This window comes from Orycteropus afer, unplaced genomic scaffold (assembly GCF_000298275.1).
Source record: "Orycteropus afer afer isolate SDZICR_OR568_19922 unplaced genomic scaffold, OryAfe1.0 scaffold00857, whole genome shotgun sequence".
In the NCBI taxonomy this organism is placed as follows: domain Eukaryota; kingdom Metazoa; phylum Chordata; class Mammalia; order Tubulidentata; family Orycteropodidae; genus Orycteropus; species Orycteropus afer.
This window is the reverse complement of record NW_006922444.1, coordinates 244,290-261,905: the sequence shown is the minus strand read 5'-3', so window position 1 is coordinate 261,905 and position 17,616 is coordinate 244,290. Positions and strand designations below refer to the sequence as shown.

At 44.7% G+C, this 17,616-nt stretch overlaps 1 protein-coding gene across 1 annotated transcript in view; it reads right to left on the bottom strand.

Moving 5' to 3' along the window:
* Positions 1-717: 717 nt before the first annotated feature.
* PTPRJ (protein tyrosine phosphatase receptor type J) overlaps positions 718-17,616 on the bottom strand; it is a 51,724-nt gene continuing 34,825 nt past the window's right edge. The window contains exons 10-23 of the mRNA XM_042783311.1: positions 16,248-16,379; positions 14,134-14,344; positions 13,894-14,018; positions 13,413-13,500; positions 12,710-12,751; positions 12,199-12,207; positions 12,008-12,095; positions 8,935-9,025; positions 8,657-8,730; positions 8,416-8,550; positions 6,150-6,269; positions 4,788-4,948; positions 3,461-3,596; positions 718-876 (exon numbers count right to left, since the gene is read on the bottom strand). Coding sequence (XP_042639245.1) covers positions 718-876; positions 3,461-3,596; positions 4,788-4,948; positions 6,150-6,269; positions 8,416-8,550; positions 8,657-8,730; positions 8,935-9,025; positions 12,008-12,095; positions 12,199-12,207; positions 12,710-12,751; positions 13,413-13,500; positions 13,894-14,018; positions 14,134-14,344; positions 16,248-16,379 — 1,571 coding nt within the window. The remainder of the gene's footprint in view (positions 877-3,460; positions 3,597-4,787; positions 4,949-6,149; positions 6,270-8,415; positions 8,551-8,656; positions 8,731-8,934; positions 9,026-12,007; positions 12,096-12,198; positions 12,208-12,709; positions 12,752-13,412; positions 13,501-13,893; positions 14,019-14,133; positions 14,345-16,247; positions 16,380-17,616) is intronic.

Below are 17,616 nucleotides of genomic sequence, written 5' to 3'. Positions count from 1 at the left end.
GGGAGCGGGGAGACCTCCTCTCACCAAACGAGGGCAGGAATGTTACTGAGAAGGTGGAACCTGGGATCCTAAACTACTGTTTAAATATTCCGTATATTCCAATCATGAGATTCAATACAAAAATAGAGACATCTACTGAGTTTTGCCTGTGGAAGAATAATTCAGAAAAGGCACGTGTTCAAATAGAAAAGTCATGTGGAAGAGGTACCACCCTCCCGACATGATAATCCTCCACGATTCTGTATTTTCCATCAGCTAGATTCCAAGATACAGTAGGTAAAAATAGACCTCTGATACTTAAAATATATTCAACCCAACACCATCCTGGCTTTAGCATGTGAACCATATAAAATAGTCTTTTTAAAAAGAATCTGTTTTGAAAAAAGAAGAAAAAAAAAAAAAACTATAGCTCACTTTTCCTGGTTTTCCACAATCTTCAAGGGAAACAAACAAATAAAAAAAAAAAAAAAGTGAACTCATCCCATTGGTCATCAGGAATGTGGCTGATCTACACACCACCCCTCCACAGCCCCTGCTAGCCCCAACTTCTCAAATGTCATGTCACATATGTGCAGCTTCACGCCCTCAAAATTAGTTTGAACAAAACAGAACAAAGATTTAAGATAGTAGACATATAAAAACATGTCAACAGCAGGGCGTTTTCCTTCGCTGTGGGTGTGATGGTCGGGTTAACTTCAGAGAGGTTTTCCTTGGGAATCAGGCGATGTAACCATTTGTCTTGCCAAACGTAGGCACTGGCGCAAGATTTTCATAGATTGTCATTGCCGTTGTGTTCTGGTAGATGAGATCCACCTTTGAGTCCTTCTGGGATCTGATAATATCCACTACACACTGATTGAGGAAAACATACTGGTCCTGATGGAACAAGGAAAGAGAGAATTCAAATGAGCATGTGTCTGAGAGAAAAGCCCCCAACCACAAACACCTCAGTTAACACGTCACGAGGTGACAACATCACGGTGAAAGCTGGGATCACATGAAGGGAACATACAGAATATTTCAACAGTTGTTTAATATCAAAGGTGCAACCTTCTCAACCAGACAGCATATTCCCCACCTCCTTCCCCAAGGAGAAGGAAATGGAACAATCCGGAGCGAAAACACACGCATGCACATTCAAACAATAAGAAGTCTGACAAAATCGTCTTGGCTACTGAAGATGTGCAGAATAAGATGTAAATTGTAATTCTCAACAGCAGGGGTGGGCTAAAGGGAGTGAGTGATGTGGAGTTTAGGAGCCCATATTAGAATCTGCAAGTAGCCACTTAAAAGGAGGAAGAAGAGGTTTATGCTGACACAGGAAGGTATCCACGACGCTACAAGAGAAGAATTCATGGGGCAGGGTTATAGAACAAAATAGGATCCAATTTTTGTAACTATTCCATACTTGTGTGGGTGGGTGTGTTTCTACAGACAAACACAAAGAGCCCCATAAGGACATTATGCCAAGCTATACACAGAGCTATTTCTAGGGAATGAGATTGGGGAGGAAAAAAGTAAAAGGGAACTATATACTCTGTAGTCCTGTATTATTAATTTTTTTCATATGAACAAGTATTATTTTCAAAATCTAAAACAGGGAGAAGAAAAGAACTTGTAGATAGGCACAGGATTTTTATGTGGTACAAAAAAGGATCAAAGGCTGGCAAAGCATTCCTATAAACCTGACTGCCATGGAGTCAATTCTGACTCCTAAGCAACCCTACAGGGTAGCGCCCAACTGCCTAGATGGTTTTCAAGGCTGTAAATCTTCACAGAAGCAGACTGCCATATCCTTCCCTGCAGAGCAGCTGGTGGGTTCAATCACCAACCTTTCCGTCAGCAGCTGAGCTCTGAGCCTGAGCCACCAAGGGTCCTTGGAGAAATGCTACTGTACAGAATTGTAGCAGAAAAAAGAAAATCTTTCTTCTGACCAATGCAGGAGGTGATTCCACTCTTTCCACCACAACCACACACTTCCTCAAAGCACACAACGTATGCAGGCCTCTGGAACATTCCCTGCCAGACTCAAAAATACCACACATATTTACAGAGTTCAAAAATGGTACAATGAGACCGTCTGATACAAAATTACGATTCTGCTCTCCTCCTGACCCAGGTATATTCAGCTTGGAGGGCAGTTACTTTCCAATATATTCTTCAAAGAGCAGGCCAAAAACACTGTTCATCAGGAACATTTCAGAGAAAGCCAAGTTCAGTGGCCTTACACAAATGACACTGTGGATATTAAGCACGTATTTTCTCAACTGGTCAGCAGTTGTTGCATAGCTGTGATAATTTACTTTCTGTAACACGGGATCACTTAAGCTGGTTGAGGAGATGCTGCCTCATCAGTGCTTAAAGCAGCATTATCATTAACGATTGATAAATCTGCTTTGTTAGCTTATTTTAAGGATGGCCAGATATTAGAAACAAAGAACAAAACTGCCACGAAGTTTAGACTGGGAAATCAAAGTTCAGAGGCTTGCTGAAATTATTGACCCAGCGGCAGCAAGTTAAAGAATCGGAATATTATCTTGGTCGGTTGCTCCACACTGATGCCACTGTTCCTATGTCCCTGTCAGCTGCCATTGAGTCAACCCCAAATCATGGCAATCCCACGTACAACAGCACGAAACGCTGCCCGGTCCTGCGCCCTCCCTGTGACTGGCTGCGGATGAGACTGCACTGATCCATACGATTTTCCCTGGCCGATTTTCTGATGTCAATGCCCAGGCCTTTCCTCCTAGTCTCTCCTAGTCTGGAAGCTCTCCTGAAATCTGTTCGGCATCACACCCATACATGAGCCTCCACTTATAGATGGTGACAGTGTATGAGGCACACTGGCCAGAAACTAAATGCAGGTCTCCCACAGGGATGGTGAGAATTCCACCCTGAGCCACTAATGTCTCATATGTGTAAACCCACTGCCATGAGTCAATTCCAACTCATAGTGACCCTATAGGACAGACTAGAACTGCCCAATAGGGTTTCCAAGGCTGTAAAAGGGACAAGTGGCTTCATCTTTGTCCCATGGAGCAGCTGGTAGGTTCGAACTGCCAATCTTTTGGTTAGCAGCCAAATGGCCTAACCAACTGCACCACCAGAGCTCCGACTCACAGTGACCTCCTTTGGGTTTCCAAGGCAGTACATCTTTATGGAAGTAGACTGCCCAGTCTTCCTTCCACAGCATGGCTGGTGGGTTTGAACTGCCAACCTTTTGGCTGGCAGTCAAATCCTTAGGCACTATGCCACCAGAGCTCCCTCTCATATGTATAGGATAATTCAATTCCAATCAACTCAGGGTCCATAAAAGAAATCCAGTGTTACCTCACAATCAAGAGCCACAAAGGTGTAATTTTAAATTATTAAAAATAATTTAACACAAGTGTATGACACAATGCAATCTTCTGCAAATGGTTGGGAAGGGTGGACTGTTGAGCACAGATCTTGGCCTCACCTCTGTTTGCACCATTAAAGGCCTGTGCATTCGAAGGTCGTACACAATGCCATACACATCCACAGTGTTTTCGTTCTCCATCTGATAGATAAGACGATCAATGGCGATAAAGGTACCTGTCCTTCCAACCCCAGCACTGAAAGACAGAAGAAATACGCACATCTCGCTGGGTCGCGTCTACCGTAGCACTCCCAACTCTCCCCACGCAGACTCAAGGTCTCCCTCTCTACCAGCGACAGCAGGTTGGGCTTCCTCTCCTGTGCACACTCCGTGAGTGTCACTGGTAAACGCATCCTGAGCTCCTCCACTATCACCCTAGACTGCAAGCTCTTGAGGGTAATGCCCAGTCCATGAAACATTTGCTCAATTGCAAAGACTCACTTCAGCCCGTCAGACCACATTGGCTTGGGACTGGGGCCCAAGGGCTAACCTTACTGCTGAGTTGAATGTCACAAATAAAACACTTCCCCACAGCCTCTTGATCCTCAGTTCCATTCATTCTTGCTGTCCTAAACCGATCCTTTTTGCTTGAAAGCTAACTCCTTTATTGTTCTAGAGCAGGAGTTGGCAAACTTTTTCTGCAAATGGTGAGAGAGTAAATACTTTTTGGCTTTTCAGACCATATAGTCTCTGTCGTAACTACTCAGCTCTCCCACTGAACATGAAAGCAATCACAGGCAAAATGAAATGAACAAACAGGCACGGCCATGTTCGATAAAACCATTTACAAAAGCAGGCACCTGACCAAATTTGGCCTATCGGCCGGAGTTTACAACCTCTGTTCTAGAGTCTCAGGGCTTAGGAAGTCCATGGTCCCTTATCCATGTTGTTGTTTACTGCTGTCAAGTTGACCCCCGACTCACAGGGACCCCATGCACAGTGGAATGAAGTGCTGCCTCGTCCTGCCCTATCCTCATTGTCGGCTGGAGTCTGGCCCACTGTGACCCACAGGGTTTCCACTGGCTGATTTTTGGAAGCAGATCACCACGTCTTCCTTCCTAGTCCGTCTTAGTCTAAAAGCTCCCCTGAAACCTGTGCAGCATCACAGCAGCACACAAGCCTCTGCTGTCAGACAGGTGGCAGCCACGCACGAGGAGCCCCGGCCAGGAATCAAACTCAGGTCTCAAGCGTGAAAGGGGAGAGTTCTGCCACTGAACCATCGCCGGCCCCTCCCTTATCTACACTTTGCTTGGGTTTGTAAATGCCCATTGAATTACCCCTTATTCCTTGCTCTTCTAACATGCTCATAAACATACACTTCACATGTTCAAATTGTCACGTTAAAACCCCAAGGACCCCCCACATACACAGTGTGCCATCTACATACCTGCAATGCACCAGAATAGGCGTCTCAGGAGGACTCTGCTTCATGTAGTCACGAACCAGGTACCGGAAATTGATGAGCAGGTCAGTGGTGTCAGGAACACCGTGGTCCGGCCAGGAGGTGAAATGGAACTGTCGCAGGGGGTGACTCTCACTTGTCTGGATCTGGAGGCCAAGGAAAGAGGCTTGATTCAGAGAGAAAGGCTGCCTAACGTATTAAAAAGACAAGTGGGGTCAAGCAGCAGCTCAGTAGTGAACTGCATGGGATTGAGAACAGCAGCTAAATGACTCAGCATTAGATCCCAGGGTCACGGTGCTGCCTCTATTTTCACCCTCTGCCATCGAGTTGATTCTGACTCACTGTAACCCTACAGAAGAAAGCAGAACTGCCCCAAGGCTGTAAATCTTTACGGAAGCAGACTGTCTCATCTTTCTCCTGCAGAGTGGCTAATAGGTTGGAACCTCCAACCTTTTGGATAGCAGTCCAATGCTTTAATCGCAGTGCCATCAGAGAGCCTTTCTATTTCAAACTCCCTTAAAAAAAGAAAAAGAAGGGCACATAGTCTGACTTTCTAGAAAGCCTACTCCATTTACCTGGACTTATTTTAGTAACTTTTGTGGGGCAGGGAGGCCATGTGCACATGTCCTAAAGCCAGTTAATGTAACCGTTACAACAAACTCCCCCAACCACAAATGGCCACCCCCGATGCCACATTTCCCACCATTAATCCTAAAGGCCATGGTTGGTAAGGAAAATATTGAGCACGTGACCTGAAAACTGGAAGTTAACAGCTGCAGAGCCACGCTCTTAAGGTTCTTTCTACTCAAGTATAACTTACAAAATTTCCCTCAAGAAAAAAGAGTTAAAGGGTTGCCAAGAGGAGTATGTAAAATAAATAAAAATTAAAAAAAAAAAAACCCAAACTCACTGCCATCAGGTCAATTTGACTCATAGCGAGACTCCTCTTTGGGTTTGTGAGGTGATATCTCTACGGAAGTAGATTGCCCAGTCTTCCTTCCCAGAAGTGGCTGGTGGGTTTGAACCACCAGCCTTCCAGTTAGCAGTCAAGTGCTTTAGGTACTACACCACCAGAGCTCCCAGAGGTATACGTAAGTATGGATTATTGTATACCAAGAAGAAAGCAAAAGTCTTCTGATGCATAAAAAACTGTCACCCCAAAATTAGTATGGTAATTTTATATGCGATTTAAGGTCCCTGGCCTAAAGGCTGGTGGTTCAAACTCACTCAGCCTAGTGATCTGCTTCCTCAACGTCACACGGTTGTGCCCAGTAACGCCATGAGTCAGAATCGACCGGACGGCAACTACCAACAGCTCAGATTTAGGCACCCTGGCCTCTTACTTACATTTTTGATGGTGAAATCTCTGATGGTCCATTCCGGAAGAACAATTTCTGACGTCATTGCCACAGTTATGTCCCCGTAGTCATGAGCCTTCTTAGAGGGCCAGTACTCCTCACATTTGGTCTACAACAAAATTACACTTTTACACAAAGATGCAGATCACACCATCTGCCATGGTAGATTTTGCATTTTTAAAAACCCAGATTTCTGGCTTCTCTGGAAAGATCAGAAAATCCGGCAGCACTGGGCCGACATTTCCGCCCGGGAATTTGGCCTTAGAGTGGAGCAGTCGTCTCATCACATGGGATGCAGTCCTGTTTGGCCCCTGCAGCAGCCACTCCACAACTGTTAGCTGATGACCCATAACCCCGAGCAACTAGAAGAAATAGGAACTTTCCCAATACTTTCAGATATACACCAACTGCAACCAATAACTATACAAACATCAATAAAGAAGATCAAACAAAGTCATGATGGGGTCTTTGATTTTGATAAAATTGACACACAGATATGAAGGGAAATGAAAATCAGTAAACTTTTGCTGCTGTCTGAAAATATCTTAGTCCTTATTTGGAAAATAACCTTTAAAAATAAAATTTAAAAAGAAACCCTCAACTTTCCGAGATGTACTCTCTACTGCAAAAAAAAAAAGAGCTTTGGTGGCATAGTGCCTAAGACATTTGACCCCTAACCAGAAGGCTGATAGTTCAAACCTTCCAGCCACTCCTCAGAAGGAAGATTGGGCAATATATTTCTGTAGTGATACCATCTTGGAAACCTATGGTGGTTTTCAAACCTAGCTGTCAACCTGACTCATCTGGGGCGGTCTATTTTGTTAAAATAAAAAATAAAAAAAGATGCCTGGGCCCCATCTTGAGAGTCTGACTCTGTCTGGTCCAGGGATCTGCATTTTGTAAATGGCCAATTTCTGGACCACATGACAACTTGGACACACACTGATATAAGGCTGATTCCCAGCTCAGACTCCTATCAGCTAAATATTTGTGGCTCCTTTACAGGCAAGTTTTTTAACTCTCTAGGCCTCAGTTTCCCCATCTATAAACTGGTAATTATGGATACTAACACAGAGTACATAGTGCATAAAAGCCACCTAGAATTTGTTAGTTCCCTTCTCCTTTTACCCAGCATCAGTAACACCCACTGTTATCCTGACTTGAGATAAACAGTGATCCACCTAAATTCATCTTCATGGCTTCCGTTAATTTCACCACGTCACTCTCACGTGTTTAACAGATATTTATAGGGGTCTTCCATGTGCTAGGCCTGAACTCAACAGCACCATGAAGTTGACTTGCCTTCATAAAGCAATGCTGTTTTTATTTCCATAACAGCTTGTTTTCCGATGCACTAAGGGGGTACAGAACCCAACCCGTTCTGCATCACAAGCAATGTAGACGTGGGAACCATCTCTTACCCTTTTTATCTTTCCCTCCTTCTCATGTAGCCCTTACCACAGGGACATAGTTGGTGCTAAACAAACATCTGCTCAATTAAGGTAAAATAAAGAACATTAAGGAAATTATGCCGTCAGGTTCCCACCATCACCTAGGGCAGTGCTGCCCAAAGTGTCGACAGCCACCAGCGTCACCTGGGGATTGCCAGAAATGCAACCCCCAGGCGCCACTCCAGACCTTCTGAAGTAGAGACTCTGGGGCATGAAACTGTCCTCCGAGTGATTCTGATGTGTGTTTAAGTTTGAAAACCACTGGGTCATGGAAGAGCTTCCTATCCTATTCCTCAAGTAATGAATCTACATGAAAAAAAATTCACCAAGCAATGTTGGGCACTATTTCTCTGACACAGAATTCTTGAAGTTATCATGCAGTTTTCAATTCTCTTTTTATCCATTTATGGAAACATGGAACTTTATTATCAGAATAAATCTTATCTTTGGTGGAAGTGGCAGGGAGATTCCAGGGTATCACGAAAGGGTGCTAAAAGCCAAGTTGGTCGAATCTCTCCTGTCACAGATTAAACAGCTAATTGTCCAGTAAGATGGGCTTTCTTGCTCCAACCCTGGGAGCTAACCCAAGTCCTAAATTTAATAACTCCAACTGCAGGGTTTTAAGAGTAGACAACATGCTATACGCCCACAAAGAAAGACACTAACAAAATATAATTCTTTTTCACCTTTTCTCTTATGAGGAAAAGACAGAAAATAAGCTCTAAGGATAGAGATACAAATGTTTGAAGGAGTGTTTTATTTTTTTTTCCCCCTACAAAAGACAAGTGTTTTTATGACACTTACCCTTCCTTGTTCAACACATTTGGTTAACATAACAATGGCGTATACATTTTTCTCCCATACCATACGCCAAAAGTCTTTCAAGGTGTTGGGCAAAGGCCCTTGTGTGGCAATGAAGTCTTTCTTGGAATGGTAGCCCTAAAAATGGAAAGCAACACATATTAATCCAAAACACAAAAACAAAGTGGAGCTGGGGAGATTTTCTCAACACACACCAGAGCTGTGGGAACATCTCCCCACTTACAGGCATGTAGTTTGCATTTATGTAGTCGTCAGCTGAATGGGTCTGGACTGAAAGTTTGACACGGGAAATATCATCTGTAGCAATGAAAGAAAAGAATTCATTAGGAGCAAACATTTTAGGAAAGTTGCACACAAGAGAAAAACAAAAGAAACATAAAATGGCAACACCAAGCATCCATTGCGTCTTGAAAATGCATAACTTAGTATTTTACAGGTAAGGACTCCCACACCCTCTCTACTGCCAGAAAGAGAGAAGATATTGTGGATAAAGACACTTACAGGGCAGAACATTATTATAGCGGTTTTTTCCTCTATTCTCAGCCAATTCAGCTGCATATTTGGGTTGACTAATTCCAACGAGCTTCAAGTCCTACAAACAAAGTAAGTGAGCTTTCATTTAGTCTTTAGATGATACTATTTACTGAGCAGAACGTGACAGAACAAATGAAATGCAAAAGTTAAAAGACAAGAACATCAGTTCAAAGGCTTAGGCTAACAGTTTTGTGGGACATTCCAGTCAAGTGGCCTAATATTTATTTTGGTGCTTCCATTCAACCTCCTAGTTCGCTGTATACTGCCTGGGCTCTTAAAACTGTCAGAGCTGCCATTTAAGGCACAACAATTAGTGTCCATTTACTGAGAACACCAGAGGAAGATGGAGGGGCAGGATCACCGAGGAAATAGAATATTTGTCTAATCACCTCCATGAACAACTGTCTGCTTTACCATGAGAGCCCAGAAGAACTAGATGGTATCCAGCTACTATTATGGAACATTTAGATCCAGGATTTTATAGAAGAATCATGATCAAAAGGGGGAAAACATGGAATAGAATTGAAAATTCTCACAGAATCCAGAATTTCTGGAGCCACTGAGGCTGAATAACCCTCTTGAACGATTACCCTAAGGAAATTTTTAAGCTTTGAACCAAAACTATCCCCTGAAGTCATCTTTGAACCGCTTAGGCTAATTAGAAAATAATGTCTGCATTAAGCATAATACTCTTTTGCAAGAATTATCTATATGTGATCAAATTGACAACAGCAATTCAAAAAGATAGTTGAGAAGCTTAAGAGGGCAATGTGTTTGTGTTAATGATGGTGAAAAGTTTGGAAAAATTTGTTGAGAAAGGTGGCACAACTTATAGAATATAACCAATGCCACTGAAGGATACATGTAGAAACTGATGAAGTGGTACATGCTTTGCTGTGTATATTTTCACCAAAAATAATAACAATAAATCATTTTTAAAAAGAAAAGAAAAAGGACAGTCCTTGCCGTCAAGGAGCCTACAACCTACAGGGATCTTAGATGCGATCAGATCTGGATAGATCCTAAATCCAATGACAAGTGTCCTTACAAGAGACACACAGAGAAGAGACCCAGAGAGAAGAGAAGACAGACATGTGAAGATCAAAGAAAGGACAGGAGTGATGCAGCCACAAGCCAAGGAACACTAGGAGCTACCAGAAGCTGGGAGAGGCAAGGAAGGGTTCTTCCTGAAAGCCTTCAGAGGGAATGACACCCTGGTAACACTTTGATGTCTGGCTTTTGACCTTCAGAACTATGAGAGAGTAAATTTCTATTGTTTTAGCCACTAGATTTGCAGTAATTTGTTGCAGAAACCCTAGGAAACTGATACAAGTGGTAAGAAGGATTTCAATAAAGACAGAGACTCATAGCAGGGGCAGCCCACAAAGGACAAATGTGCGCAGCTGATTCTAAGCAGGGTTGCTCCCGGGCTGCCTAGAGTAAAGCATGTGATGGCCTGCAAGGCAGAAAGCCCTGCAGAGCTCATGGAATCTCCATGGTCAACACCAACCACACAGCTCTTCAGCCCCAGACCCCAAAGCATCTCATCTGGTTTATTTCCAGCTCATATGCTGTTACTGTTCGGTGCCATCAAGTTGGATCTGACTGAGAGCAACCCTGGGTACAACAGAATGAAACACCGCCCAGTCCTGCACCGTCCTCATGATCCTTGCTATGCTTGAGCCCGTTGCTCCAGTCCCTGTGTCAATCCATCGCGTTGAGGGTCTCCCGCCCTTCTGCTGACCCTCCACTTTACTGTGGGGTGTAGTAAACTACATGGTCCAGCTCTTCCAGCCATAGGCTTTATACTTCCCACTTTGCCATGAGCACTGAGTAGAGCTGCTTGTTAAAGCCACCCACCTGGGGCAACACGAAGGAATCTTCTGGGTAGTTCGGAAGATACACACTCTCTCTCAGGCGTGTAGAATTCTGATGTTGGAACTGGTTAGTTTTGCCACTCTGCCAGGCTTAAAAGGAGCCCTCCTAGAGGCAGAAGGAATCTCTGATTGCCGACTGAGAGAGATGTGCTGCTGAGAAAGATGGCCGGCTGCTGAGAGAGACTGACCGTGTTCCTGAACTTGAATTATAGTCTGGTGCTTCCCTATTACCCCCCAGAATCTATGAGTTGTGTGTGGCCACTGCAGCAAATTATCAAACCCAGCAGAGAGGTGGTGGGTGCCACGGGTTGGTGTCAAGATTAGTAAGGGGGCTGGAAGGTGGCGGCATGTCTGGCCTCATAAGAACATGCTTTCAGCTGCTGCTGGTGATTCTGTCTTCCTCTTGTGTAGTTAGAGGAGGTGAGAAGATGCCACCCCCTTGTCCCTTTGGCATTTACTAACCATGACGTCCTTCTCTGAGGACTGGGCCCCCCTGATAACAAGACCAAACTACAAGAGATGAAGTCTGGCCATTCTCACTTCTAAGGAGCATTCTGGCTATACTTCTTCCAAGCCAGATCTGTTCATTCTTCTGGCAGTCCATGGTATATTCCATATTCTTCATCAACACCATAATTCAAATGCATCAATTCAGAGAGCATCCTAATTACTCTAGCTAATAGCTCCCTAGCTTGAATTCCCACTTGCTCTACTATCTGGATAAACTTCAGATATCAGTAAGATTAAATACACTGTCCACTAAAAACAAGTTTCTTGGATGGCACAAACACCTAAGTAGTTTTGCTACTAACAGAAAGGTTGGCAGTTCGAACATACCCACAGGCACCTTGGAAGACAGGTCTGACGATCTGCTTCCAAAAGGTTACAGCTTTGAAAGCCTATGGAGCTGTTCTACTCTGCACATATGAGGTCACCATTAGTCCGGACTGGCTCAATGGCAGCTAACAACGACTACTAGAACTACAGCTGATGTGACCACAGTGGGGCTTCCAGGGAGATGCAAGAATGCCTCTCCCTACTCTAACAGGGTCTCTTTCCTCTTACCCAAAGCTTCATCATTCAAACCAAAATGAGAGGTCTGCCAGCCTTCCAGAAAAGCACACTACAGAGCAATCACAAACACACTATGGACAACCACATACTTCGTATTCTTCTGCAAACCCGCAGTTGGAGTCAGCCTGCTGCTTCTTAAAGTAGGTCTCAAAATGTTCCACTTTGAGTAACTTCGATCTAAGAAAACAAAACAACTTTGAGGTTTTTTGCATTCAGCAGAGTTCATATCAAAGTAGAAAAACACAAGTAATTAAAAAAAAAGGAAAAAGATTTTACTCACTTTTTAGGTCTTCATCACAGAAAGGGAAAGAAAAGAAACAATGAGAAACATTGACTCAGCCATGACTCTGGAGACAACAGTAGACACCTTCCCAAAAGAACAAAACCCAGACTATAATGGGGGGGGGTGCACACTGTGATATCATTTACAAAACACTGATACAGAGGTGATCTGATTTCTAGGCTGAGGTATGTAACCAACCGGCTTTATAACATTAAGTTCCTCTATCCCTCTATATCCTGGTAACCTATTTATTGCAATATAACAAATAAATAAGAATCTCATCACAAAATATACATTTGTCAGTAGCATATGGCAAGGCAAACAGCCTCAGGAAATTAATCAAACATAAATTCCTTGCACAGTAATAAAGCAACAACTTCCAGATCCCTATGGCTAAATATGTCAATCAGGAGAAATGACAGGAAGTTCCACCCATCAAACATTCTGCAGATTGTCACCGAACAGAGCAGGGAGGAAAACTTCACCTGGAGCTCTCATGGAGACTTACTTAATTTGAGAAAAGGACACTTCATTGTTCTTTGCATCTTTCCTGTTTGGAAGAAAAAAAGAACCATTAGACAAAACAAGGTTGATTCTGGGTTTCCCTGCTTTCAAGGGCATCTTACATCTATTGTTGTTCTGTTTTGGGTTAATTATTTCTCCTCTGACCTCTATTATGTCCCTTCTTTGGCTTTACACTTACTCTGCACTTCTCTTTCCAGTTCCTCATGTTGTCGAGTGAGGCTGTTTAAATCTTTCTTCTTTCTTTATACAGCCATTTATTGCTGGAAGGTTCCCCCTGAGCTCGGCCTTCACTTAAGTTTTGGTCTGTTGTGCTTTCATTTTCATTTGACTCTACGAAATTTGTGATTTCTTCCCTGACCCACTGGGAGTTTACTAGTGTGTTGTTTAATTTCCATACGTAGTGGGAATATGGGGCTCATTATACTATTGCGTCCACTTTGAGGAAGGTTTGAAATTTTAAACACATGTGCCTACAAACCAAAAGGCTGGTGGTTCAAATCCACTCCACCCATAGATGTCTGGGAAGGAAGTCCTGGTAATCTGATTCCAAAAAAGATCAGCCTCTGAAAATCCTATGGAGCACAGTTCTACTCTGACACACGTGAGGCCACCAGGAGGTGGAATCAACTCTGCAGCAACCGTTTTTATAGTGATTATTATTATTAACATAAGCAGTCATCAGTCACCTTTTCTTTCTCCAGAAGATGAAGCCTCCCACAGCCACAATGACCAGGGCACCAAAGATACAGCCAAACACTGCTCCACAGATGACACCTGGGAAAAGCCCAAACAGGAGGCACTTCAAGAGGTGTTCACACAGGACCACCTGCTGCACCAGCAGCCGGCCCAGGACTCCACCTGCTGAACTTCACAGACGTGGCTGGCACACAGGCACACGCCTCTGGAAACAACAGGACTAAACAGGTGTTGTAGGCTGGAGGTGCACTAGGCATTCAGAGGTGAACAGTGTGTCTGGGGTGTGGGAAGACTGTCAGTGACCTCAGAACTAAGCCGGGGAGGCCAAGTGATCTCTCATGTTCTGGGAGAGGATAGCCTGGCATGCCAACCATCCTGGGGCCCAGAGGAGGAACAGACACTGGGCCTTCTGTGGACACAGTTTAAGAAAAAACCCACTGAGTGCCAAGAGCACTGTTGTTTTTCCTCTACCTGGATCCTGGGGCAAGAAAACAGCATCTGAGTAGTTACTGAAGGACACGTAGCTCTCGGCTCCATCTATGAGTCCATGGTTTTGAGGGTTAAAGGTAATATTGGTGAAGCCCGCCACACAAGCTCTGTTGGAGACAGGGAGAAGAAAGAGGTGGCTGAGATGTGTCCACTGCTCCAGGCATGCAGAGCTTTGTACTCATGGGGATCAGCCCCCCAAGAGCAAGAACCAGAGGACATTACCTATAGGAGCCAAGAGGTTCCAACTTCCCATTGAAATAGCCACACGTGGTTGACTCGTTCCCAACATCAATTTCATATTTCAAGACTTCAGACAAGCCCTGAGAACGACTCTTCTCATCTGTTGTTATGAGGTATGTCACGTAAGTATCTGAGGCCCCACTTTTGAAATCCTCATATCTGTATCTCAAAACATCTGCCGATGGATACTCAGCTAAGAAAGGTGCACAGAAATAAAAGCCTAAGAAAGGGTGGCAGATGGTGATTTTAAATCAATGCATTATCAGATACATATAATGATGTTGACATTGAGGGATAATGACAATAGTGATCATCTCTTAAAAAAAAAAAACCTAAGAAAACTGGCAGATAGTGATTCAAATCTCCAACATATGGAAGTAACAATGATGACACAGGGGGATAATGATAATATTGACCATTTCTCAGCGTCTTCTCTCTGTACCAGGCATTGTTGTAAGGATTTAACTTGTATCAACTCATTTAATATCCTGGCAATAATCTCATCTCAAAGGTTTGTTGTTGTCATTGTTAGCTATTGTGGAGTCAATTCCGTTTCACCGGCCACACCTGGGCAGACCAGAACCGCTCCACGGGGTTTGCAAGGCTGTGACCTTTTGGAAGCAGACTGCTGAGCCTGTCTTCCGAGATGCCTCTGGATGGGTTGGTACCATCAACATTGTAGCTATGTTTATTATCCCCATTGCACAGATGAAGAAATGAAGGCATAGGAAGCTAAAGACCTGGCCCTCAGATTTCTAATCCAGACCATGTGGTTCAGAGCCTGTGGGCTCATTTACTGAGGCTGTGGAAGCTTCCTAGACCAAGAGTAAGTGGAATTCCCAAGACCACATCGCGTAAGAGGGGAAGCAGATGGTCTGACCATTACACAACACCGCCACTCCCATTCGGCAAAGCTCTGAGCCTGGGAGGTGTTGAAAATCATTGCAGTGAAATGAATAAGAGCTTGAAACAGACCCAAAATAAAAAGAAAGGAAAAAGAACAATGTCACACTGCTTTTTGAAATCTTCTGCAGAATCATGGCCCCAGCCAACTCTTCATCTTCCAGGGCTCCCACATTGTTCACAGAACATGTGGCCTTGACCTTGATCGAGACCAGGATGCCACACCACTGGAGAGACTGGCCATGGGAGGGACTGCTTCATTCACATTTAGTTTCCAGAGTCACCAAAAAAACTAAACTTGGCATTGTAGGCTGAGGCCTTGTGCAAGGAACACACATGCAGCTATTAACGATGACCTCGAACCATTCCCTTCTTATTGCCAAATAATGTAACAGAACCTTTACGAAGCAGCAGTCTTTACGCCACCTCCTCTCTCAGCTACAAGGATGATCTTTTTCAGTTCACACCAATAAATGCGAATCTACTTCCCTTCAAGAAAAGTCATCTGCTCTGGGGACGATTACGTGGATGCGTGTGTGTGCACGTCTCTGTGTGTGTAACAAGACTGGTTAAGACTAATATTCTGCCACCTGAAAGAGCCTGTGTTGTAAAAGAGAAGGAAAACTTAGTTCAGAGGTGAGCACACTATGGCTGTGAACCAAATCCAACCCACCACTTCTTTGGTAAGCAGAGCTGTATTGGAAGTTAGTTGCCCTCATTCTTTCTGCAATGTCTATGGCTGCTTTTAAGGACTCCAGGTGGCTTAAAGGTTGGGGGTTTGAACCCATCCAGTACTACTGCAGAAGAAAGGCCTGGCAAACTGCTCCCAAAAGATGACCACTGTGAAAACCCTGTGGAATCCATTGCTTCTCTGCATACATGGGGTTGCCTTAAGTCAGCAGCAACTCGACAGCCACGGGCTGCTTTCCTGCTACAACAACAGAACTGAAGAGCTCCAACAGGTGCCTAAGATCTAAATAGCATGAAATATTTGCTATCCAGCCCTTGACACAAGTTCGCCAAGCTAGCACCATAGGCAAACAGCTTACCCTCTCCAGGTCTGCGTGTCAAAACGTAAGCTACACTGTAAAAGACAGACATGTGTTGCACCATGAACGTGCTTCAGTGGACACAGAAACGGCAGGCGGTCACTGGCATCACTCACTGATTACCCTGTGATGACCCCTCCTTACCTTTCCCCGTGGTGAGAATGAGAGCATAGGCTTTGATGGGCCCGTGGCTGGCTTCAAACCCACTGAACTTGACCTTTACTGAGTTGTGACTGACAGATGTGATGTTAGGGGATCCATCTGGAGGAGGAGGGTCTAAAACAAAACAAAACAAAACCTGGTCACCCGATGTTTAAAAGCAAGATTACTAAAGAGAGAATTTGCTCCAGTGGTCTCCTTAAGATCGCACCTCCCCTGGGAGCTAGGTACTGAGCTCGTGCCAAGCAAATCCAGAGGCAAGGGGCAGGGGAGGGAACTGGTGGAGAGAAGACTCAGTGGATCCCTCGGGGAGCATGCCTAGCCCACAATGACAACACCTTAGAGGTGCCCCTCCACATCCTCAGAGTGAGTCACCTTGTTTGTTCAAGATAACCTCCTCCTAGCCCCTGCAGACCCAAGATGGACCAGGTTCCTTACCCTGGGAACAGGAGTGGAAGCTGGAAAGTGAGAGAGACTGTGTGGGTGAGACTGTCACATGGGACTGGGAGCTGTGAGCAGACATCTGCCCATCACATGGACTTCACACCAGGGAACAGGAAGTCTGCCAAGAAGGACAATGGCACAGAAGCCCAGGGAAGCAAAGATGAGATGGGCAGAGAAGGCACTTCTGGGCCCAGCTGCATTCCTGCCACGCCCTCTCCACTGATGTTGTTGTGAGCTGCTGGCAAGTCAGCCCCCCAGCTCATGGCCACCCCACACACAGTGAAATCAATGCCTACTCCTGACCCACACCCGTGATTCACTGAGCAGTGGGCCCTTGGGATCCAGCGGTCTTCCACTGGCTGACTTCCAGAAGCAGGTCCCCAGGCCTTTCTCCCAAGGCCGTCTGAGTCAGGAGCCCTGCTGACAGCTGGTCAGCAGCAGAGGGCACGCAAGCCTCCAGCAACGGAAGGGCAGTGACTGCACGTGAGGCACACTGGCCAAGAACGGAACCCGAGCCTCACACATGCAAGTTCTCACTCTTGCTGGAGTCGGTTTAAAATGCCACTGAGAAGGCCAATCCTCTCACCAGAAACCAGGAAAGCCCACGCCGGAGCATTCCATGGGCAGCCTTAGTGACTGGTGTGCCTTTCCTGTCCTGTCCTTCCCAAGCTAAGCTTGCAGCCACTCACTGCATCAACATGAAAGGAAGGAAACACTGAAATTAAAGAAATGCTGGATTAAAGATGATCCCCCTCCACACACAAACTCTCCACCTAAATCTGTCCTCCACAGACAGTTCTTTTGTTTTGTTTTGTTTTTTAAATTAGAAACAAGATTCAGGGAGACTGGGATAACAGAATTTCGCAACACAGTTCCCTAACGCTGTGTTGTCCAATGAGGGAGCCTCTGG